Here is a 24,455-nt window from a genome sequence, read left to right as displayed (position 1 = left end):
TGCAGGGAAGGTGCTGTGGGATGCTTTTGGGGGTGAAGGAAGAGTAGACCAGGGTGTCCTGGAAGGAACGGTCCCTGCGGAAGGCAGACAAGGGAAGGGAGGAGAATATGTACCTGGTGGTGGCAAACTACTGGAGGTGGCAGAAATGGTGTCTGATGATCTTCTGGATGTGGATGCTGGTGGGATGGTAGGTAAGAACAAGGGAAACCCTATCGCTGTTGCAGGAGGGAAGACAGTGTTGAGTGCTCTGTCAACAACAGTGTTGGGGAATGCTCGGTTGAGGAAGAAGGTGGACGTTTTGGAGGCTCCCTTGTCAAAGTTGGCCTCATCTGAACATATGCAATGGAGATGAGGAATCAGAGATTGAGAGGATGCAGAAAATGGCTGGATGGAACAGACTGCGAGCCTAGTGCACCAGTATTACAATCCAGAAACCCAAATTCTCTGAGACACGAGTTCAGTTCCCACTTCAGCACCTGTTGGACTTCAAATTGAAAGCTGGTCTCAGTGATGGCAGCCATGACAACTATCATTGATTGAGAAATGGAAAAGTCCTAGTTGCATTTAACTTGTCCAGTCCTGTTAGAATTCTGCAGGTTTACCTAAGATACCCCTTTATCCTTCAAAACTCCAGTGAATGTAGTCCTAACTGATCCAAACTCCCTTCATACATCAGTCCTACCATCCCAGAAATCACTTTGGTAAATATTTATTGCACTTTCTCCATAGCCAGAAAATCCTTCCTCCGATTAGGAGACCAAACTGTACACAATACTCCAAGTGTGGTCTCACCAGTATCTCAGATCTCGGGGGCAACCACAGGCAAAGAGAGTGAGATTAAACAATCTGGTGAGTCTTGGTGACACCTTAGGCCCTCCTCTTTCAATATCCCTCCTAGTCAGCTCTCTGTGTGTGCAAGAGAGAAGCTGTAAAGGAGTTGTCCATCAGTGACTGTGCCAGGGAGGTGCTACACACGGAGAGGATCAAAGCTGTAGGATGGCCAGGCAGTAGTCAGCCTGTATTGTTGATTGTTGTAAAAATCTGTGTGGCTGTTCATGGCCCTTTAGGAAAGGAAATGTGCCATTCTCACCTGTCTGACCGACATGTGACTCCACACCCACAACAATGTGATTGACACTTCACTTGCCTCTGAGTTCGAGGCGAACTGCAGATGTGCCACACGCACTGGCCTTGCTGGTGATGCTTACATCTGTGAAAGAATAAGGATAATTAAGCATTTTTAGGTAAAAGGATTGTTGGCAGAGCATATCTAATGCATTTAAAATGCAGTCCTCCCAGCGACTCTGCCTCCCATTTTCTCTAGCAATAGGCAGGGTAGAATTCCCCCTAATGCCTTCATATTTGAGTTCCTGTCCCCTCATTTGTAGCTGGAGTTGAAATGGTGATACTTATCCTTAAGAAGGTTGATTGCAGGTCTACAGTGATTGAGTCAACTGGCACTCATGTAGATATCTGTCCCATGAGATATAAATGGATTTAGACATCACCCTCACTGGAACTGACAGGACCCTTTCAATTTTTGGAACCATTTGAAAATATGAGAAGAATAGAGGATGATCAGTGGGATCACTGTTCTCTGGAGTTAACTGTGTGGAAAAGTCCCACCATTCAAAGACTCATTGCAGTATTCCCAAAGTGGAATGTCAGGACCGTTTTCATTGTTACAGTGCAATTACAAATCTTCTGTTGTGTTACATTGCAGGTATAAAACATTGCAAGGAGTTTCAACAACTGGTGGCCGAGGTGAGGAACAAGTGGAAGACAAAGGGGACAAAAATGAAGAAAGACAAGGATGTTGAAGAGCAGTGTCCAACCATCTCAGGTAAAAGGAACAGGACGGTTGATTTTCAATCCTGCTTCACAAAGTTTAATCAAGGGTTGAAACTGAAGTCTAATGTCAGGTGACATTTCACAAATCAAGCCTAAAGAACACAACACTAGAAATGAATATGTTTTGCTTCCCAGTAGAACAACAATATAATAGAATTAGTTTTATTGACCTTGGATGTTCTTTTAAATTTTTAGCTCTCACCAGATGCAGTTATTGAAGCTGCAATCTTTTGTCACAGTCACTGTTAAATCAAGCTCAAACTGGCTTGTTACTAACAGAATAATGTTGATCTTATTTCATGTGTAAAGCTGTATGTATGACAGGACATTACAGTGAGAGGTGGTCAAAGGACAAGTAGGATTCAGCCTTGTTATCCAATGAAGAGCAGCTGTTAAAGAAAATAAGTGTCTGCTTGGAACAATTCAGTGGCAGATACAACTTCAGAGCAGACAGGCAAGATTTACTCTTTAGAGCACAGCTCTCCCCTTCTGAGTTGGAGGTGATCATAATTAAAGAAATCAGGCTTCTTGGAGAATGACATAATGAACTGGATGTTCCATGCCAAGTCCACATTAGACTTCACTCAAGACAGAACCCACAACACCCAAGGAATTTATTTACAGCTTGAGCATACACAAACAGTGTATCGCAATGACTGTCATACATTCAGACTGTATTGGTGTGGCAGTTTGATAAATCCATTTCTACAATCTCTAGTCTTGTAAAACTATTGAATTAATATATTGTGGTCTCTCTAAATATTCATAACCTAATTGCAGTAATTTCTCCCATGTAGAAGGGGATAAGATAGAATACCATTCCGATCCTCTCCCTTGTCCCATTCAGTGCGCTGGATTTTACTCCTTTTGAGGATCTAGATCGTGCGTGATTTTAGTTCAGACAGTCTGTTGAGTGGATACACCAGTCTTTCAACCAGTTGATTGAGGTGAATTGAGAAAGTTAGTATACGACCAGATTTAACAACATGTACATCTTCACAAATATAACAGCCACTGGGGCTCCTGTGATCTATTCCTCCCCTTTAATTGTCTCAGCAGGAGGATATGCAAGATGCCAACATTGATCCTGTAGTAGTGTGATGGCTAGCACTAAACTTTGAGCTCAGTACTGACACCCATGTGAACTGTTCAGCTTCTGGAGAGTGATTAATGGTGTTTATTCAAAATATATAGCAGGATGGAAAAGTGTCACTTGTATAACGGTGGCCCCTGCTGATTTGGTCCCATTTTAAAAACTCAGTCCATTACTTGTCGGTTACATGTACATGATTGTCAGTCCTGTCACTCTATTCTGTGCATTGTCAACAGTTGGAAAGGTCACCAGCAATCCAAATAATAGGAAATTGTACCAGTGTCAAAGGGACCGATTGACTGTCAACGGAATACTGTTTTTAGACAGATAATTAAGCTTTTGCAGCATTCTGACTGTCTACTTGGTCCAGTGTTTCAAAAATCCTTTAATACATCTAAATGGAGGAGTGAATGCATTTTTTTTGTCAGATTCGAAGGAGCAAATGATTATAATGCTGCTGATTAATTTTTTTCAAAACGTTTGAAAATCCTTTTCAACTTTTGAAGATGTGTAGCTTTTGTTCCTACATCATTTTCCTGCATTATTTTAATTGACCCTACTGTCGCTGATGAACTTGCAATTTCAAGTTGTGGTCAGTCCTTTACTGTGAATGACCTTCTTCATCAAAGGTACAGATTCCTTTACAGCTGCCAAGAGACAAAAACAGGGTAAACAATGCCTGTCAAGTTCTTGAACAATAAGTTGAAAGGGGAAATGAAGAAGGAAACAAGACTGGGCATATAAATAGTGAGCAGTAAAAGTAGGTGTATAGGGGTGCAGAACATGGAATACTAAATTAGTACTTTGGTATTTACTAAAGAAAAAAAAGCTGTTAAGTATTATGGACCAGACCAAACACCCTCCAAAATATATCAAGGAGATAGCCCAGACCTTAACTTTTTATTTATTTTATTTCAAAGCAAGTGTAAGGTGTTCATCGAGTCCACACGGACTGTTCAAAAACATCAACTCAGACCCACCTGTCTACCCTATCCCTGTAACCCAGCATTTCCCATGGCTAACCCACCTAGCCTGCATGTCCTTGGACACGACAGACAATATAGCATGGCCAATCCACCTAACCTGCACATCTTTGGACTGTGGGAGGAAACCGGAGGAAACCCCCATGGACATGGAGGAGATTGTGCAAACCCACACAGACAGCCGCCCAAGGGTGGAATCAAAACCCAGGACACTGTGAGGCAGCAGTGCTAACCACAGCCACCGTGCTGGCAGGATGCCAGCTTATATCCCTGGCTCCTATATGAAGTGGGATTGGAGGCAATAGAAGGGCTTGCCATAATCTTCCAACCTTCCTTAGCCACTAATTGGAGAGTGGCAAATGTTAACACCTTTATACAAGAAAACATAAAAGGGCGTTCCTAGGAACTACATGCTGGTCATTTTTATACCAGCGATGCGTAAGAGAGGTTTGAATTGCTTAAGGCGAGCCAGCACAGTAATAAATACTAAGATTGTACTTGACCAATCAGATGGATTTTTTTTTTTGATGAATAGGAAAGCATAATGAAAGTAATGTGGTGAATTTATCCTACAAAATATCCCATAAAAAGGTTGAGTTCATGTTAAAAACTTCTTGAGGATGGCAGGACTTAACAGCCTGCATGCTGCATTAAGGTAGATGTTTGTAGAGATTGTAGATGCATTGGATGTAATTTTCAAAGTTCCCTAGACTCTGAAGAAATCCTAGCAGATTGAAAAGTGATAAATGTATCAGCAGTATTCAAATGAGGAGGGAGAAAGGAAACAATAGGCCAGTTAGTCTGATCTGTTATTAGAAAAATGCTAGAAAATATCATTAAGGAGGTAGTAAGCAAGACATTTAGAAACTTGTAGTAAAATTGGGCAGAGTCAACATGGTTTTGTGAAAGGAAAAATCATGTTTGACATTTCTTTTGAGGGCTGCCTGGAGATGTAACAAATTGATTGGTTGTAAAGGGGAATCAGAGTGGTGTCATATTTTCAATAAAGTGTCACAGAGATAGATCTGAATTCCCACAAACGTTTCCAAGTGCTTTTTTTGTTCTGAATAAGATGTGGCGGTGCCGGTGTTGGACTGGGATGGACAAGGTCAGAAATCGCACAACACCTGGTTATAGTCCAACAGTTTTATTTAAAAGCACAAGCTTTTGGAGTGTAGCCCCTTTGTCACGTGAATGCTCTGAAAGCTTGTGTTTTCAAATAAACCTGTTGGACTTATAACCTGGTGTCATGTGATTTCTGACCTTGTCCTGAAGAGTGATGCGTTTCTTGAGTATTGTGGCAGCTGCACCCATCCAAGCAAAAAGTGTTCTGTCGGCACCTGTGCCCTCTTGGTGACAGAGATACCTTTTAAGCGGAGGGTGGTGTCAGCGTAGCCAGTGGCTCAGCCCCAGAAAATTGAGGCTCAGTCATCAGAAGCAGAAATGTCTTTCCTGGCTTTGTAGTGTGAAACTGATATGTGTAGCTGCATGGTGTGATGATGCTATGGGTTTAAGAGGTGTATTTTGTCCTGGTTTTTTCTTGGAGAGGGGTTTTAAGGTGTATTTTGTTCTGGTTCTTTTTCAAAGAGAGGTTTTAAGGCAGAGGTACCGAGCAGTCTACATAGATCCAGTAGAGTAAATGGTTTGTGAGGCCTTGGGATTTTTTTTTTTTAAAGTTGGAACAATAGAAGCAGGTTGCATGCGTCAGGCAAACTCCCACAGAACCATAATTTTTAGTTTTTCAGTCGCAGTTGCTGGGGTCTCTGCAGGGTTTGCAAGCCGCCGTCCATCTCTCCCTGCTATCCGCTCTCTGAGTTTTCTCTTGAGGTTTTTCCTACTGGACCGCCGAATTACATGTGAGACGATCTGTTTTACTGAATTTGCCTTTTGCCAAGGGTGTGTTTATGGGATGTTACTATATTAGAACATGTAATTAGTAATAGTACTGTATCTGTTGTTTTGTTAAGTATTTCAGTAGTGTTATAGCTAAGCCAGTTCTTTTCTTTGTTCTTTCCTTTGTTGTATTTTAACTCTCGTGTACGGATAAAGTGTATTTTGCTTCAAATCTGGTAATCTGACTAGTTGAATTCCACCTGGAATTCTTTATTCCAACACCTTACACTTATCTTTAAAATGAGAAAAAGTTATGGTCTAGACTATCTTCTTAATATGTTTTGAGGGGGTTTGGTCTGGTCCATAACAATCATATTAAATAGGACCGATAGCCTACTCCAGTCTCTGATGGGATGAGGTGCATAGCAAGCTAAGTAATTGTTAAGCACTGGCTCATTCGCATTCAACTAAGGTTAATTTGTAAATCTTATTTACAGGAGAGGATGTTAAGGAGTGCCAGGACATGGACTATAGTGCAGAAGAGCTGCATCAGGATGACCCTCAATTATCAGAGAGCACAGGCATGCTTGCTGCACCTACTCCTTTGAAAGATGAGCATTGTTCATCCGATGTGGTCCCGGCTTCACCCTTGTCAAAAATCAGGTAACTTTGTTTTTCTCTTCGCTTCCTGAGCCCTTACTAGGGGCTTGTTGAGGTACCGTCTAGGTGCTTCAATTGCTGGACTGTAATTTGTCCAAGTGTTTGTGTCTGGCTACCCCAACCATTGGACAGCAGGTGGTGTCCCTATTGGGCCTGATAGTGTCTTTGCCAGCATGTGTCACTGCAGAGAATGAAATGCAGTGTAGTTCATGTAAGTCTTCGAATCTCCACTCAGGGATATCTCAAATAGGTGTATTTCCAGCTGTTACTTCAACCAATATCAGGAAACTCAGCACAGTCAGGTTAGGTTATGGTCTGTAAACATCTGTTGAAATTGTCCATGGCCTTTTCATTCTGATTTACTGGGAGAACTGTTGTAATACTTGCATCCAGATATTTTCTAATGTCTCTGTGTGAGTAAAGAGGGTGAGTTGCATGAGGACGGTCTGATGTGACTCCATCCCGGTTGTTTTAGAAACTTTCCAGATAGTACAGAATGAGATCCAGAAAGAAGTCTGGTATGAAAGGTTGTAACCTGCAATATTTAACCTGCCATCCCAACACAGTCCAACTCTTATTCATTACACATCCTAACCATAGCTATAGGATTGAGCAGTGTAGGGGCTTTTATATGAGTGAGATTATTTCTTGTCAGGGAAAGCCTCACTCTCTTCCCCATTTAACCTAGAGAAACGGTGCAAATGCATTTGGCTTGCTTGCTGCACTTTGTATTAGATTAGATAGCATTAACCCGACAATTTTTTTTGTGGGTGTTCAGATGCAGTAAAATATACCATTTGCATTATCGCAGCTTCTGTGCATTATTGAATTCAGCAACCTATTTCAGTCATCACAGTGCGTTAGACACATTGGAGGCTGGAAGAACACAGCAGGCCAGGCAGCATCTGAAGAAAAGAAGCAGTCAACGTTTTAGGTATTACCCTTCTTCAAGACTAGATGTGGGGTTAGAAACAGTTGCAGATAAATTGGGGAGGAAGGGCGGGCGGTGGAGGTGGAAAAGTGGTGATATCCCTCCCATCGACTAACCAGGTCGTACCTACCACCAGTGTCCAATCCCTCCCATCGACCAACCAGGTCGTACCTACCTCCAGTGTCCAATCCCTCCCATCGACCAACCAGGTCGTACCTACCTCCAGTGTCTGCCTCCACAGCTTCCCCCCCGCCACCTCTTTATCTTCAGCACCCCCTTCCCCCACATCCAGCCCTGAAGAAAGGTAATACCGAAACGTTGATTACTCCTTTCCTCCGGTTGCTGCCTGGCTTGCTGTGTTCTTCCAGCCTCCTGTTTGTCTACCTTGGATTCCAGCATCTGCAGCTTTTTTGGTCTGTAGCACAGTGTGTTAAACCAGTTGCCTAGCTCCATTCAGCTCAGTAACTATTCACTGGATCTGACCAGTTCATGGACTGGGTTAGAAGGACTGTTGTTCTGAACTTTTTATTTATTTCTTTTTGTTTTTCCCTAAGAACATGTACTGAAGATCTATACCTAGCTACCTTGTATCTAAGTTGGCATTGTAAGTGGCAGCTTGTAAACTTTTCACTGTACTCATATGAGTACTTGTGACAATAAAGCTAATTCGGTTCAATTCTGGATGGAATGGGTATCCTGTCCAGAGAAGGTGACTAAGCTGTGTGTCTACTGTCTGGAATGTAAAAGAATTAGAGATGATTTCATCAAAACATATGTAAATCTGAAAAAGCATGACAGAATTGGCACTGAAAGGTTGTTTCCCTTGGCTGATGAGTCCAGAGCATTGGGCACAGCCTCAGGTTAAGGACTTGATTATTTGGGACTAAGATGAGAAGGAATTCCTTCACTTGAAAGATTGCAAATTTTCGGAATTCTGTCCCCTAGATGGTTGTAGATACTTTACCATTGTATAGTTTTCCATAGCTAGGACAGATGATTTTTTGCAAGATCAAAAATCTAAGGGATATAGGGAGCAGGAGGGAAAGCAGTGTTAAGACAGAAGATCAACCATAGACATATTGAAGGATGGAAAAGCCCCAAGAGGCCATATGATCTATTCCTACTCTGACCTCTTAAGTTTCTGATTGCTTCTGTCTTCCCCTGGCTGGTAAATATGTAGTTCCAATAAAAGCAGCGTAATGCAGTCCCTGTAGGCATATCCTGACATGATTCATTGCTGACGATATGACATGGACAGTTCTCTCAGATTAACTTTTGAAAATGTCACGACTCGTTTTTGCATGTGCAGCATACCAATGTCCACTTTGCAACTAGGCTGCCTTCTTACTAACCATGAGCAATTGGTGTACCACAGCCATGGCCATCAGCCTTCTAATGTAGCTTAACTTCTCTATCTCTCTCTCTATCTCTCTCTATCTCTCTCTCTCTCTCTCTCTCTCTCTCTCTCTCTCTCTCTCTCTCTCTCTCTCTCTCTTTCAGTGTTGTCTCCTCCCACATGTACTGACTCTTACTGGCTCCGTTTGAAGTGTCGGTGGAAGTCCTGCAGGATCTTTCTGAGGAGGCTTTTTGCCACGTGTGATCTTAAGTGAGCGACTTGACCATGAGTACATCATAGAATCCCTACAGTGTGGAAGCAGATCATTTGGCCCATCGAGTCCGCACCAATCCTCCAAACTACCTACGCACCCACCACCACCACCACCACACACCCCCCAACCCAACCCCATAACCCTGCATTTCTGTGCTGTATGGGCTGTTGCTCGGGACGTATTCAAAGAAAAACATTGACTGCACATGGAGGACCATCATCTCGTTGAACGAAACTTGTTGGTATTCCATTGTAAAGAGTTCACCTCGACTGAGTGTTGCAGACTGGCACATTCCAAGGCACAATGGGGAAAGACAACTGCCCGAGGTCTTTCTGCCAAAGTGCAATGAGAGTCTGTTCAGTTATCAGAACCTCTCATTGCCTGAACATGTAAATATTTTCTTCCTGCTCGAGTTAAAAATATCCTTGTTATTTTCAACTGCACGGTAGCTCTGTGAGATGTAAAGTTCCAGTGTACCGTTTGTTTCTTTCTTCTTCATTGGAAAAATTGTACAGAACAGAATGAGAACTTTTTTTCGTACTTAGTTTAATTTTTTTTAAAGTATATTTTTGCAATTAAAAAATAACACCATGGTGGGGCTGGTGCCAAAATTGAGAGAGCTGGCCCACAGACTGATCAGGCAACAGTCTGAGATAATCATTTTCACCAAGTTGTACATTACAGAAACCGTTACCAACTTCATCCGTCAGTATGTCTTGTCCCATTGACAAGATAAACCCTCCAAATGTGGTGGCTGTGTGGTATAAAGACAAGAGAGAGTTGCCCTGCGATTCCTCAACATTGACTCCAAAATCCATGAAGTCTCAAGGCATCAGGTCAGACATGGGCAAGTAAACCATTGGTAGCAAAGGCACAGAATGTACTGTGGATATGGGGACTTCAATGCCTATTGCCAAGAGTGGTTCAGTAGCACCACTAATGAGAAAGCAGCTGAGTCCTAGAGGACACACACACATATTTGGTGACTCAAGATTGGGTGTCCATGAGGTGCTATTGACCATCTGCAGGAACAGAATTGTATCTGACCACAATCTAATCTTTTATCTTGTCTATTTCCTACTCCACCATTACCACCAGGCCAGAGGATCAATCTAGATTCAATGAAGAGTGCAGGGGGCCAGGCATACCTAAAAACGAGCTGAGAACCTGGTGAAGTTACAGCATCGGGTGACTTCCCTATGTAGCAGCATGCAATGCAAAGGGCTATGTCGTCCTACAACCAACTGTATACAGATGTCCCAAGGAGATTTGCCAGAATGGTTCGGGGACATGGGATCTTTTAGGTTGGATTGGAGAAGCTGGAGTTGGTTGCCTTGCAGAAAAGGAAGTTATGGGAAGATCTGACGGAGCTGAACGAATTTGATATGTTTAGATGAAGTAGGCAAAGTAAACCTGTGTCCCATTGAGGCAAAAGCTCAGGGATCACAAATTTAAGATTTTTGGCAAGAAATGCTGGAATGATGTGAGAAACAACTTTCTCATGCATTCAGTTGATAATGACCAGGATTTTGCATCCTGGGAGGTTAATGGAAGTTGTGCACTTGAATGATTACAAAAGGAAAAGTGACAAATCCTTCAGGAAAATAAGTTTGTAGGACAGTGGCATAGTGTGGGCAGAATGTAGCTAACTGGACATTTCCACAGAGCTCAAACATGGATCCAGTGGACAGCTGTGACTCTGACTCATCTCGAGAACAAGTCTCGTGAGCCTTCGCTGTGCCACCTCTGTGGCACATCTAACTTTTGTTAGATATGGAGACTGCAACTGCAGGGATTAAATAGCAAAAAAGATTATGGTGCAAGTTAAAGGAGTTGACATGTAAAGGAATAAAAGATGATCCTGAAAGGAACCATAAATGGCAACCACCGTCAGCAAATGAAATTGGGAACAGTGGTTGCAATTTGGAATTGTTGAAGTTAATGTCAAACCAGAACAGTGTAAAGTGATGAATCAAAAGATGTCTTGCTGTTGAACGCCATTGGAATGTATTGGAGGCAGAGGGAGTGGAATGGCAATGTTGTGGGGAATTAAAATGGCAGGCAAACAGAAGCTGAGACCAGGCCTTGTAGAATGAATAAGGTTGTTCAGCAGAGTGATCTTCCAACCTGAATTTGATTTCCCAGTATAGAGGAGGCTATATTAATGAATAATGAATACAGTGTACTAAACTGAAAAAATTATAGTAAACTACTATTTCACTTGAAAGGTGTGTGTTTGGGCCCTGGAAAGTGAGAAGGGAAGAGGTGAATGAGTATCTGTTGTGCCTCACGCACTGGCGTAGGCATGTGCAGTGGGAAGAGAGAGGGGTATCCGGTTGGTTGAAGAGTGGACCAAGATGTGGCAAAGCAAATGGTCCCTTTGGGAATGCTGGGAGCAGAGGGAAAACTGTGTCTTGTGGTGCCAAAATGCTGGAGGTAGCAGACGGAGGGAGATCTGTTGAATTTGGAGGCTGGTGGCCTAAAACAAGGGAAACCATGGTTATGGAAGACACCAAAAGTGTGCGAAATGGTACAGAGATAGTCAAGAGACCCATCAACTGCAGTGGGGAGGAATCCTCAGTTGTGGAACAGGGAAGATGTATTAGAGATGAAGAATGAAATAAAGTCCACACAGGAAACTAGGTGGGAGGGAATGTAGTCAGTATTACTGTGGACTTATCCTAGGTGCTGGTTGACAGCTTATCTCCATAAATGGTGACATTGTGGCAGGGAAGATGAGACAGTGAGGTGGACCGCACGATAGTAAGAGAACTTGTATTCACTGGATTGTAAGCTTCTTTCGCATTTCACTGAAGTTGGAATGCTATTGCATTAATCATAGTTGCAGACATTATGTCATGTTATCAGCCATCAGTGGCAGAATTTTGAAATTGTTTTCACAGAAATCAGAAAATTAATTTCTAAATTTTGGCAGGCAGCAGGTAAAATCAAATGAAGTTTGCATGTCTCATGGCAGTGTTCTGTTGGGATTGACAAAACTAAAGAACAATGAATAAATATTCCCTGTCTACTCTCTTCACTCCCTGTCAGTTTGCACAGATTTAATTTAGTTTATAGCAGTCCACAAAATAAAACACTTCAATTAAGCACTTAATGGCAGTCTCACTCAAAGAGGCCTCAAATGATTTCTGGCTCATATTAGTGTGAGAAATTGATAAATTTTAAAAAGATCACAGTGAAGCTTGGAGCTGGGCATTCTTTGGGGCAATGTCTAGAGAGGTTTAATCTACAGCCAACCATGTAGTTTTGTTGATATAAATAGCTTCCCATTACCCAGCTGTAACATCCATAACTTTAAAGAATAGACAATCTTACAGTAAATGACATTGAAGGAAATAGAGTAGAACAGCAGCGTGTGCAATAAACAGAAAGAATAGGATTAAAACAGTGAAAATAAAATCTCATGTATACCGAACTAGAAGACTGACTAAAACTGAACTAAAACTTCAAAAGCAAAAACTGACAGCTCTGACATGTAACATTCGAAGACAAGGAGTAAGACTGACAGTTGAAAAGCAGAGGAGGCTGCCATGCAAGACTGGGGCTCCGAGCCGGATGATGTTTAACCAAAAACCTGTTCACCACAACCCAAGCCATCATCTTCCAAAGGACAGTTGAGAGGAAGACACAAAGTGCATTAAGACATAAGCTTAACCATGCAAATTTAGTATTGTGTCATTTTCAACAAAGTGCGTACTAGTGCAGTCAGCAGAGGTGACGGTGTAGAAATTACTCAGTGGGAATCTGGGTGCTGTCTTGAGAAATATTTTATATAAGACATGCCCCCTTCCAGGAAAGGTGGATTTTTGACGCTTGATTTGATGCATTTGTTGTTATTTTGAAGTCAAATGGGTGTGAATTGGATATTCTACAAACATTTTGTTCAGATCTTGGTAATTCCATAAATTACAAGAGTTATAAAGTATATTAACACCAGGGCAAAATATTTATCTCATAGTTCAGCAAAGAATGAAGAAAATAAATCTTCAAGACAAGTGTCTTTTAATTTAAGTGAAAAAATTAAAGCTATTAGTCTGACTTTAGCTGTTCATGTGGTATAAATATCTTCTTCAGAGATGGATGCTAAATAATTGAATCATGAATGAAACTCACAGAAACAAATGGGTCAATTACAATTTTTTAACCTCCTGTTTGTGCACAATGAGAAAAGCCTGACTGATTATTGTTCTCTCCTGTAATATATTTGATCCTGACAGATTTCAGCCTTAGATAACAAGGTGTAGAGCTGGATGAACACAGCAGGCCGAGCAGGAAGGCTGACGTTTCGGGCCTAGACCCTTCTTCAGAAATGGGGGAGGGGAGGGGGGTTCTGAAATAAATAGGGAGAAAGGGGGAGGCGGATAGAAAATGGATAGAGGGGAAGATAGGTGGAGAGGAGATAGACAGGTCAAAGAGGCGGAGTTGGAGCTAGGAAAGGTGAGTGTAGGTGGGGAGTTGGGGAGGAGATAGGTCATTTGAAGGAGGATGGACAGTTCAAGGGGGCGGGATGAGGTTAGTAGGTAGGAGATGTGGGTGGGGCTTGAGGTGGGAGGAGGGGATAGGTGGGAGGAAGGACAGGTTAGGGAGGCGGGAATGAGCTCGGCTGGTTTTGGGATGCGGTAGGGGGAGGGGAGATTTTGAAGCTTTTGAAGTCTACATTGACAGCATTGGGCTGCAGGGTTCCCAAGCGGAATATGAGGTGCTGTTCCTGCAACCTTCGGGTAGCATCGTTGTGGCACTGCAGGAGGCCCAGGATGGACATGTCGTCTGAGGAAAGGGAGGGGGAATTGAAATGGTTCGTGACTGGGAGGTGCAGTTGTTTATTGCGAACCGAGCGTAAGTGTTCTGCAAAACGGTCCCCAAGCCTCCGCTTGGTTTCCCCGATGTAGAGTAGGCCACAACGGGAACAGCGGATACAGTATACTACATTAGCAGATGTGCAGGTGAACGTTTGCTTGATTTGAAAAGTCTTCTTGGGACCTGGGATGGGGGAGGTGTGGGGGCAGGTGTAGCACTTCCTGCGGTTGCAGGGAAAAGTGCCGGGTGTGGTGGGGCTGGAGAGGAGTGTGGAGCGGACAAGGGAGTCCCGGAGAGAGTGGTCCCTCCAGAAAGCAGATAAGGGTGGGGAGGGAAAAATATCTTTGGTGGTGGGGTCGGATTGCAGATGGAGGAAGTGTTGGAGGATGATGCGTTGGATCTGGAGGTTGGTGGAGTGGTACGTGAGGACGAGGGGGATTCTGTTTTGGTCTTATTTTCCACATTGTGGTTGTCTGACCTCCTCCATGGTATACATTTTTAAAAAATAATTTAAGATCTTCCACCTCTCCACAGTCTTAAAAACTTGCATAAAACGTCACTCCTTTTAATGTCATCTTCTTTGTCTTGGTACCCACTTTGGGCTGACCACTCACCTGTGAAGATCCTTTTGAGATTTCTTCACAGTAAATACTTGATATAAGTGAAGGTTGTCGCTTATTTACAGAAATCAATGAAATGAATTTTGGTGTAATGTGTAAGTATCTATGCACCGACTCTTATGTTAATTTGCAGTGAACCACACATGATTTACAATTCTTTTAAACAGAAGATAATTTCCTTCATTTGTTGTGCTGTGACCAGTTGAGGGGGGTGGAATGTTTACTCTCCTCTTGCCCCTTGATTCTAACGGAGGTTTTTGATTTTTGAAAGGATGTATTTATCAATTCATGAGTTCTTAAAGACCTGTGTGTGCAAAAAAAAAACTAGCCAGTCAAACCTTATTATGTTAAACAAGCAAGGTGTTAGTTTTTGATCCTAAAACCCACCCAAGTAGAAATTGACAATGCGAAAAATGTGAAAACATCTCTTGACGTTCACAACTCACACGCAAACAAATACATTTGAATCAAGCTGTAAAAAATAGTCGTTGCGTAAAGGCAGTTTTGCCCATGTTAAGATTCAGTAAGAATATAGAGATAAACGAGCTCACTGGTTGTTGAACTGGAGGCTTTGGTTCTCAATTTAACCAGTTTTTGTAGTTTGTCCCTCTTGTAGAAATGTGGCTGTGGAGATTAAAGTCTTTCTGTTGAATTCTCTGTTTGTTGCAGAGATGTAAACGCAATCAAATTGGCAGCTAATGTGGCCAAATCCCAAATTAAGCATCCACACAAGAAATTGTATGACATGACCTCTCTCCATATCTGTTGTATATTCGGGTTTGCTAATGTCTGCCTCTTCTCTTTAACGATTGTGTTTTACAGCCAAGTAATAATTTTTTTCATGTTACATTTCACTGTTATTGGCAAAGTGTATCAGTTGATTAAAACACACACGCTACGCAAATTTTATAAAAGAGTGATCCTTTACTGGCAATGAATCTTCATAAACATTGATGGGAAAGTGTTAAGTTGTAGCTATGAGCTATTTACGATGCATGCTCACTCAGTGTTACAGATCCGTAAGAATATTGTTGGACAGCTCGTTCCAATCAGCTAGGTAACAAGTTCAGTTGGATAAGCTTTTATGGCTGACCTTCCATGACCAAGGAACACCAATTACATTGTCTCCCAGAGATAAAGCAGATCTTTCTCTCCTTGTGGCCTCACGAGGTTTGCCCAGACTGTTTAGCGCGGCCTCCTGAGGTTGTTGGTCAACCCTATTAACGTTTCTAAACTTTCTAGCTACCATCAGTGGCTTGTGGTCCTGGTTGCTCAGTACAGACCCACCACTCTAATCCCTGCTCCAACTCCTAGCTGCTGTATTTCACTCTCTCTCTCACTCACTGCATGAGGTCGCTACGGTTACAGGGTGCTGCCAGGTGACCTGGCCAATTGTTCAACAGTTCCATACCTGCTCCAGTTCCTCTTCCTGGTTCTCCATCCAGCATCCAGAGGCTTCCTTGTCATCTTGGCCTTCCACTCCTCTTTCAACGTTCCCTGCCCATGACCTCTGGCTGTGTCTCTCCCCACCATTGCCGCCTCTTGTCAGAGGCCCACTACACTCCTCAGGGCTTTATTGTCTCTGTTGAGTTCTCCACAGCCTGGAGTCTCCATGAAGTGGATAATGGCTATATGATGGTGCATATTGCTGCCATTTTAATGTGACAGCCAGAATCCTTTTGCATCAGTGATGTGGCCTCTTTTTCAGTTGAAACTGCCTTTCTTAGAAATCCATAATAACATTCCAGCCAGTGAAATTAAAAATTAATATTTTTGATACTGCATTTCAACTGAGTCAAACTGTATCTCAAAATTATAAACACAGAATGCTGGCGGTCATAGGTCAAAAAGCATCTGTGAAAAGAAAGGACAGACTATGATCTATCAAAATCATGTCTTACTGTTCTCCTCCTTAGGGTTAAAATTAACAGGATGATCTTAATTGAATTAGCCAATAGCCTCATGGCCAAAGACAAAACACTGCGGTAATCACTCGCAGGCTCTTTCAGAAAGAGTAGCAACTTGGAGTAAGCCCCGGGTACCAGTAGGGTGTTTACTGAGAGGGCGTCAGTGTCTTCAGGAAGTATGGCAGATGCACTTCATGCTTTCAGTTAAAGGTCAGGCTATTTGCTCTCATTTATGCAAGTAAGCCTTGATGAAGTTCTTTTGGATATTTTCAGAAAAGTTATTGCACACCTCTGGAGCAGATGAGACTTGAACCCCGCTCTCGTGATCCAGAGGTAGAGACACCACTGCTGTGCCAGAAGATCCTTGTGAAGTTATCTTTGCCCTCTAGATGTAAATTGTCAGCTGAATTTGGTAAGGTCATTAGAAAAATAGATTACATTTTTTAAAAAATTAAGGCGAGGCTCATGTGATGCAGTGGTAGTATCCCTAAAGCCTGGACCAAGAGGCCCAAGTTCAAGTCCCACTTGCCGCAGAGGTGCGTAATATCATCTCTGAACAGGTTAATTAGAAATGTAAATTAAGTAGAAAGAATTGATACAGGTCTAATTGAATGGTGAAACAGGTTTGAGGCACTACACTTTACATCCTGTTATGTAGTGTATTGGTTAACACATTTGCTTTACACGCGGAAGGGCCCTGGTTCGAAACAGGCAGATGTTTTAGTGTGAATTGCTGATGTCACAGTGGAGTGCTGTTCCCTCATTTGCTCTCTGTGTTCAATATTAGGTCCTCTTGAGGTGCAGTGAAAGTGTCTCTACCCTTGGACCGAGAGGCTCGGGTTCAAGTCCCACCTGCGCCAGTACTGTGCAGTAACGTCTCTGAACATGTTGAAGGTCACTGGACCTGAAACGTTAACTCTGCTTTCTCTTCGCAGATACTGACAGACCTGTTGAGTTTTTCTAGCAATTTCTGACTTTGTTTCTTTAAAATCTACATCTTGAATGGGATTTTTTTCGACACTTGTAACATGTCTTTGTGGAATTCAGCATCAAATTTTGATTAATAAAACATTGCAAGATACTTGAAGGAAATGTTATTACATGAAACGAATACACCATGTGAATGTAAATTCTTAAACACCTAGATGTTCAGACGTGTTAGTTATTTAAATGTGTATTTTCTCCTCACGACAGTTAGCAAAAAATTGTTCCATCAAATTACAAATTTGCTGGATGAATAGTAAATAAAGACAGAGGAGCTAGATTTCACACATGTAAAAGATGGAAATGTAATTTTTGCAGTTATAGCTCCTGAAAGCTGGAGGACTATCAACACAATGAAGGTGAACCATTCCATGCACTGCAGTGAATTTATTATTTTGCCACACAGTGCCATTAATCAGCAGTTTAACACATTATAACACAATTTATCTTATTACAATGCACACACAGGCACTCTGGTCTACAATAGTGCATTGAATAATTTAAGTCAGTCCTATGTGCATAAACAGGAATAGACAATACTCACTGTGGTTACTATTTCAAAGCGTTTAAGTTTCACTGTGGTTTATATAAGAATAACAAATGTATGGAAAGGAATCAGTACAGAATGGCAAATTTATTCTGAAATTTGAAGTGCATGGCATTAAATGCATGATGGTAACTTTTGGGTTTGTAATCGGCTACATGGTAAGAGCATAGAGCAGTGGTGAACAGATCTATTTTTGATTAGAGTGAAGTAATTAGTGAGAAACTGTTCCTTCTGAAAAGAGGGTAGACAGCCAGAAGTCATGGATTTAAAATTATTGTCAGGAGAGCTAGGGGAAAGTAAGGTAATGTTTCTCCCTGATGGAAGTTATGATGATCTGGGGCGTATCAATTTAAAGTGCAATGCAAGCAGACACAAGGGAACTTCCAGAAAGCAACTGGGTGTGTACTTTGAGGACAAATTTGCAGCATTACAGGATCAAAATGATCTGGAGATTTGGGATTAAATAAAAGCTCTCATCAGGATATAGAGTGAATACATACTGTGTTCTAAGATTCTCTGATCCTATGTTAATAAGACCATAAGATGTAGGAGCAGAAGTAGACCGCTCAGCCCATTTGAGTCTGCTCTGCAATTTAATAGGATCATGGCTGATTTGATAAATCTCAACACTTTCCTGTCTTTTCCCCATAATCCTTGATTCCCTTACTGATAAAAATCTGCCTCTCATAGCTTTGAATATACTTAATGACCCATCCTCTGTGGTGAGGGAATTCACAGATTCACAACTTGAGAAGTGGAGAAATTCGTCCTCATCTCTGTCTTAAAAGTTGACTCATTCCACTGAGATTATGCGCCTTGGTCTGAGATTCTCACACAAGTGGAATCAGCCTGTCTGCATTTAGCTTGTCAAGACCTTTAAGAATTTTGCATGTTTCAATAAGGCCATATCTCATTCTTCTATATTCCAATGACCACAGGCCCAATCTATTCAATGGTCTATTCTGCTCATGAAATAGTCTCTCATAAATAGTATTAGCATAGTCAACTTCTGGCCTCCCTTCAGTGCCAGTATATATTTCTTCAGAGAGGGCACTTGTGCAATGGTAATGTCCCCATCTCTGTGCCAGGCGGTCCCAAATCCTACCTCCAGAGGTGTATAATAGCATATCTGAACAGGTTGATTAGAAACTATCTATATTTCCTTAGATAAGGGCTTCAAAGCTGTTCACAGTATTCCAGCTATGGCCTGACTAATGCCTTATATTGTTTCAGCAAAACCTCCCTACTTTTTTTGCTACTAAAAAAATTGTGGACTTTTGAAATCTACTCGCTTGCAGCTGGGTTCCTTTAAAAGAATTGTCTCTAGCGATGGTCTTCTGTTGGCACTCTGCATCCAGAGTCCACCCATCATGTTAAATTGGATGGCAACCTCACTCCCTGGTTACAAGTTAAATTAATTTTAAATTATAATTACCTCTATTTTCAAGTTTGGACTAGATGCCTTCCCCAACTACTCTCCTTTGTAAGCTTATCGCCTGTATTTGTGCATGTGTTTGCTACTTGTTTTTTTGTTTAATTTTGAGGGTTTAATTGGTAACATGACTCCACTCTCCTTCACTGAAGAAAATTTTGGAGTTGACTTTGCTTCATTTTTGATCTGGTTAACTAATTTTTGTTGAAATATATGTGATATAAATTGCCAGAGGAAACTGGCTGATGCAGGTGCAGTTGCAACATTGAAAAGACATTTGGACAGGTACATGGAGAGGAAAGGTTTAGAATGATATGGGCCAAACGCAGGCAAGTGGAACTTGTTTAGTTTAGGGAACTTGGTCAGCATAGATGAGTTGGGCCGCAGAGTCTTTTTCCTGTTGTACAGCTCTACGACTATGACTCTTTGTGATAGCTGTGTGCTAAAGCAAAAGTAATGATTTGTTGTGATTAGCTAAGATGGGGTTAAAAAGAGAGGAGTCAGTCACCCCACCTAGTAACTCAATGTTTACATGTCACATCCTTTTACACTGGTTTCTTGCAGACGCTAAGGATTTGGATTGGTCCTTTATATTCATTTCAGCATTTGTTCCAAATATTCTGATTCCAGTTATGTCTTTTTCAACTCTTGGTGTTGCATAAGGTTTTGGAAAAACAGATTTCTGGACTGAGTCTAATACAATTGTGGTGGCAACAGCTGACTAAGAGATGTCAAACATCCTTCTAGGAGTAAAGGAAGCTTAGCTAATGGGATGGTAAAAGCCAAATGCTGGAAACCTGAAATAAAAGAAGGAAATACTTAGCACGTTTGCTAGAGTCTGTGGAGAGAAAGAAGAGAGTTAACATTTCAGGTTGACGACATTTCATTGGAAACAGGAAAAACTAGAAATGTAAACAATTGAAAGGCTGAGTGTGTTGTTATTCTTTCATTGGTATTGGCATCGCTAACAATATTAGCATTTATTGGCCATCCCAAATTGCCCTTCAGAAGGTGAGGAGAACCTATCTTTTTGAACTGCTGCAGTCCATTGATGTGCTGTTAGGAAGGGAGTTCCAGGATCTTGACCCAGGGACAGTGAAGGAATGGGAAAATAGTTCAAGTCAGAATGGAAAGTGGCTTAGAGGGTTCTTGGAGGTGGTGCTGTTCCTATGTATCTGCTGCCCTTGTCCTTCCAGATGGTGGTTGTGGGTTTGGAAGATGCAACTAAGGAAGCTGGAGTATGCAGTGCATCTTCTAGATGATGGATGCTACTGACACTGTACATCAGTGGTGGAGGGACTGAATGTTGATTCTACTGGATGTGGTGCCAACCAAGCAGACTGCTTTGTCCTGGATGGTGTCAAGCTTCATGAGTGTTGTTTGAGCTGCACCATTTGAGGCAGGTGGGGAGTATTCCATCACACTCCTGACTTGTGCCTTGTGGATGGGGAATGAGTCATACATCGCAGAATTCCTAACCTCTGATCTACTCAGAGCCCCATCATTTATATGGCTTGTGCAGTACGTTTTTGGTCAATAATGACCTCCCTAGGATGTTGATTGTGGCAGATTCAGCGATGATGATGCCTTGAATATCAAGGAGAGATGATTAGATTAATTGCATGGCGCTTAACACAAATGTTTTTACTTATCGGCACAAGCCTAGACGTTATCGAAGACTTGCAGCTACGGACAAAGGCTGCTTTAAGCATCTGAGGTGTCATGAATAGTTCTGAATATTGTGGAGGGAAGGTTGTTGAAGCAGCTGAAGATATTTGAGTCTAGGACACTACTCTGCAGTAATGAACTTGGATTGAGCTGATTGATCTCCAGCAATCTCAACCATCTTCCTTTGTGGTCGGTATGACTCCAACTGGTGGAGACTGTCACTCATTCCCCCCAGTTCTCATTGACTCCAGTTTTTCTAAGACTCCGTAAGGCAATACTCAGGTGCCTTGTTGTCAATGGCAGTCACTCTCACCTTGCATTTGGAATCCGGTTCTTTGGTCCACTTTTGGATCAAGTCTGTAGTGAGGTGAGGAGCTGAGTGGCCCTGACAGAAGCCAAACCAGGCATCACTGAGCAGGTTATTGCTGAGCAGGTGCTGCTTGATAACATTGTTGCTGACTCGTTTGGTCACTTTACTGATGGTTGAGAGTAGACTGATGTGGTAAATGGCCAGGTTGAATTTGTCCTTTTTTTTTGTACAGGACATAACCTGGGCAATTTTGCAGTACAGGTAGATGCCAGTGTTGTAGCTGTGTTGGAAAAACTAGGCCAGGGGAGAGGCAAGTTCTGGAGCACAAAACTTCAGTATCATTGTTGGAATTTGTCAGGACCCATAGCCTCTGAAGTACTTGGTGCCTCCAACCATTTCTTAATATCTCGTGTTTTTTGAAGAAGTAATGAAAATTATTGATGAAGGCAGAGCAGTGGACATTATCTGTATGGACTTCAGTAAAGCATTTGACAAGGCTCCTCATGGTAGATTGTTTAGCAAGGTTAGATCACATGGAATAGAGAGAGAACTAGCCATTTGTATACAGAACTGGCTCAAGGATGGTGGTGGAGGGTTGCTTTTCAGACTGGAGACCTGTGACCAGTGGTGTGCCACAAGGATCAGTGCTGGGTCCACTGCTTTATGATTTGGATGTGAGCACAGGCGGTATGGTTAGTAAGTTTGCAGATGACACCAAAATTGAAGGTGTAGTGGACAGCAAAGAAGACCACCTCACAGTACAATGGGATCTTGATCAGATGGGCCGAGGAGTGACAGATGGGAAGGATGTTGTGAAATTTGAAAGGGTTCAGAAAAGATTTACAAGGATGCCGCCAGGGTTGGAGGGTTTGTGCTATAGGGAGAGGCTGTATAGGCTGGAGCTATTTTCCCTGGAGCATTGGAGGCTGAGGGTTGACCTTACGGAGATTTATAAAATCATGGGGGACATGGATAAGGTGAATAGCCAAGGTCTTTTCCCCAGGGTGGGGGAGTCCAAAACTAGAGGACATAGATTAAAGGCGAGAGGGGAAAGATTTAAAATGGTCCTAGGGGCAACTTTTTCACACAGGGGAGGTGCACGTATGGAATGAGATGCCAGAGGAGATGGTGGAGGCAGGTACAATAACCACATTTAAGAGGCATCTGGATGGATATATGAATAGGAATGGTTTAGAGGGATATGGACAAAATGCTGGCAAATAGGACTAGATTAATTTAGGATATCTGGTCGGCATGGACGAGTTGGACCGAAGGGTCTGTTCCGGTGCTGTACAACTCTATGACTCAGTGAAATGAAATGGCTGAAAACTGGCATCCATGATGGTGGGAACCTTGGGAAGAGGTTGAGATGGATCATCCAGTCAGCACTTCTGGCTGAAGATAGATGCAAGTGCTTTAGCCTTGTCCTTTGCTCTGGTGCACTGGACTTCCCCATCCATTGTAGAGCCACCTCCTCCTGTTGTTGAATTGTCCACTACTATTCATGCCTGGATGCGGTAGGTCTGCAGAGCTTCGGTCAAATTTATTGGTTGTGGGATCACTTAGCTCTGTCTATCAATACTTTTCCACTGTTTGGCGCTGTGTTGTAGCCTCACCAGATTGACATTTAATTTCTTGGTATGTCAGTCATGGCATGCCCTCCTGCATTCTCCATTGAACCATGGTTGATGTCCCGACTTAAAGGTAACGATAGAATTTATTGGGTTACATATGATTACATGTAGTTCTACTGCTAACCCACTCCTCATGGATTTCCAATTTGGAATTGCTACACGTGTTCAAAATATATCCCATTTAGCACCATAGCAATGCCAGACATCACAGTGCCATGTATCTTCAGTATGAAGACAGGACTTTGTCTACCCAAGGATTGTGCAGTATTCACTCCTATCAATACTGCCATGGGCAGATGCATCTGTTGCTAGTATTATTGGTGAGGACAAGGTCAAGTAGATTTTTATTCCCCACATTGGTTTCCTCACCACTTGCCCCACACCAAGTCCAATAGCTATGTCTGTTCTGTCTCTGCCACTTTTGAAGTAGTGTGGCTACTGAGCCACTATTGGTGGTAGGTATTGAAGTTCCTCAGCCAGTCTGCATTACTGATAATTGGCAAGTGATTTCTTCGCCTGTGTTTGACCTGAAGCTAGGAGACTTCATGGGATTCAGAGTAAATGTTAGGACTCCCAGGACAACTCCCATCTGACTGTAGACCGCTGTGCTGCTATCTGAGGTGTGTCTGTCCTGCCGGTAGTACGGGACAAAACTAGAGTTGGTGATGCCGGTGTCTGGGACATTGCAAGCTGTCATTTGAACAATATAATTATATCAGACTATTCATACAGTCATATAGCATGGAAACAGTGCCTTTGGTCCAACTCATCCATGCCAAACAGGCTTCCTAAACTAAACTAGTCCGACTTGCCTGTGTTTGGCACATACCCCTCCAAACCTTTCCTATTCTTGTACCTATCCAAATGTCTTTTAAATGTTGTAAGTGTACGTGCATCTGTCACTTCCTCTGGCAGTTCATTCCACGTAGGAACCCACACTCTGGGTGAAAAAGTTGCCCCTCAGATCCCTTTTAAACCTTTTTCTTCTCACCTTAAAAATATGCCCTCTGGTTTTGAACTCCTCTACTCAAAGGAAAAGACCTTTGCTATTCACATTATCTATGCCCCTCATGATTTTATAAATCTGAGATCGTCCCTCAACCTCCTACACTCCAGTGAAAAATGTCCCAGCCAATCCAGTTGCTCCTTATAACTCAAACCCTTCAGTCCTGGCAACATCCTTTTAAATCTTTTCTGAACCCTCTCCAATTTAATAATAGCCTCCTATAGCAGAGTGACCAGAACTGTACATATATCCAAAAGTGGCCTCACCAACATCCTGTACAGCTGCAACTCGTAGACCCAGTGGTCTGAGCAATGAAGACAAGCGTGCTAAACACCTTCTTCACCACCCTATCTACCTGTGACGCAACTTTCAAAGAACTATGTTCCTGAACCGTTACGTCTCTCTGTTCAACGACCTTAACTATTCAGTGTACAGAACACCTATATTTGGCAGAAGTCCCCAGCTATTGCGGTGAAGTGGAGTTTTCAGGTTTAACAGGATTAGGTTGCCATTCTCATTTCCATTGCATTGGCTAGCGACTAAAAAAAGTTATATTCTTAGACTTTGT

At 42.3% G+C, this 24,455-nt stretch overlaps 1 protein-coding gene across 8 annotated transcripts in view; it reads left to right on the top strand.

Moving 5' to 3' along the window:
- rad18 (RAD18 E3 ubiquitin protein ligase) overlaps nucleotides 1-24,455 on the top strand; it is a 219,534-nt gene that overhangs the window by 72,330 nt on the left and 122,749 nt on the right. For 7 of the 8 annotated variants that reach the window (XM_048606426.1, XM_048606423.1, XM_048606430.1 and 4 more), the window contains exons 6-7: nucleotides 1,724-1,843; nucleotides 6,258-6,423. In XM_048606426.1, coding sequence (XP_048462383.1) covers nucleotides 1,724-1,843; nucleotides 6,258-6,423 — 286 coding nt within the window. Of the gene's footprint in view, nucleotides 1-1,723; nucleotides 1,844-6,257; nucleotides 6,424-17,093; nucleotides 17,387-24,455 lie in introns of those variants that run through there. The other variant, XM_048606429.1, reaches the window with a different exon arrangement.

The sequence above is a fragment of the Rhincodon typus genome, chromosome 16 (genome assembly GCF_021869965.1).
Source record: "Rhincodon typus isolate 14 chromosome 16, sRhiTyp1.1, whole genome shotgun sequence".
Taxonomy (NCBI): Eukaryota; Metazoa; Chordata; class Chondrichthyes; order Orectolobiformes; family Rhincodontidae; genus Rhincodon; species Rhincodon typus.
Note: the sequence above shows the minus strand (reverse complement) of the source record. Positions and strands in the feature narration are given on the sequence as shown.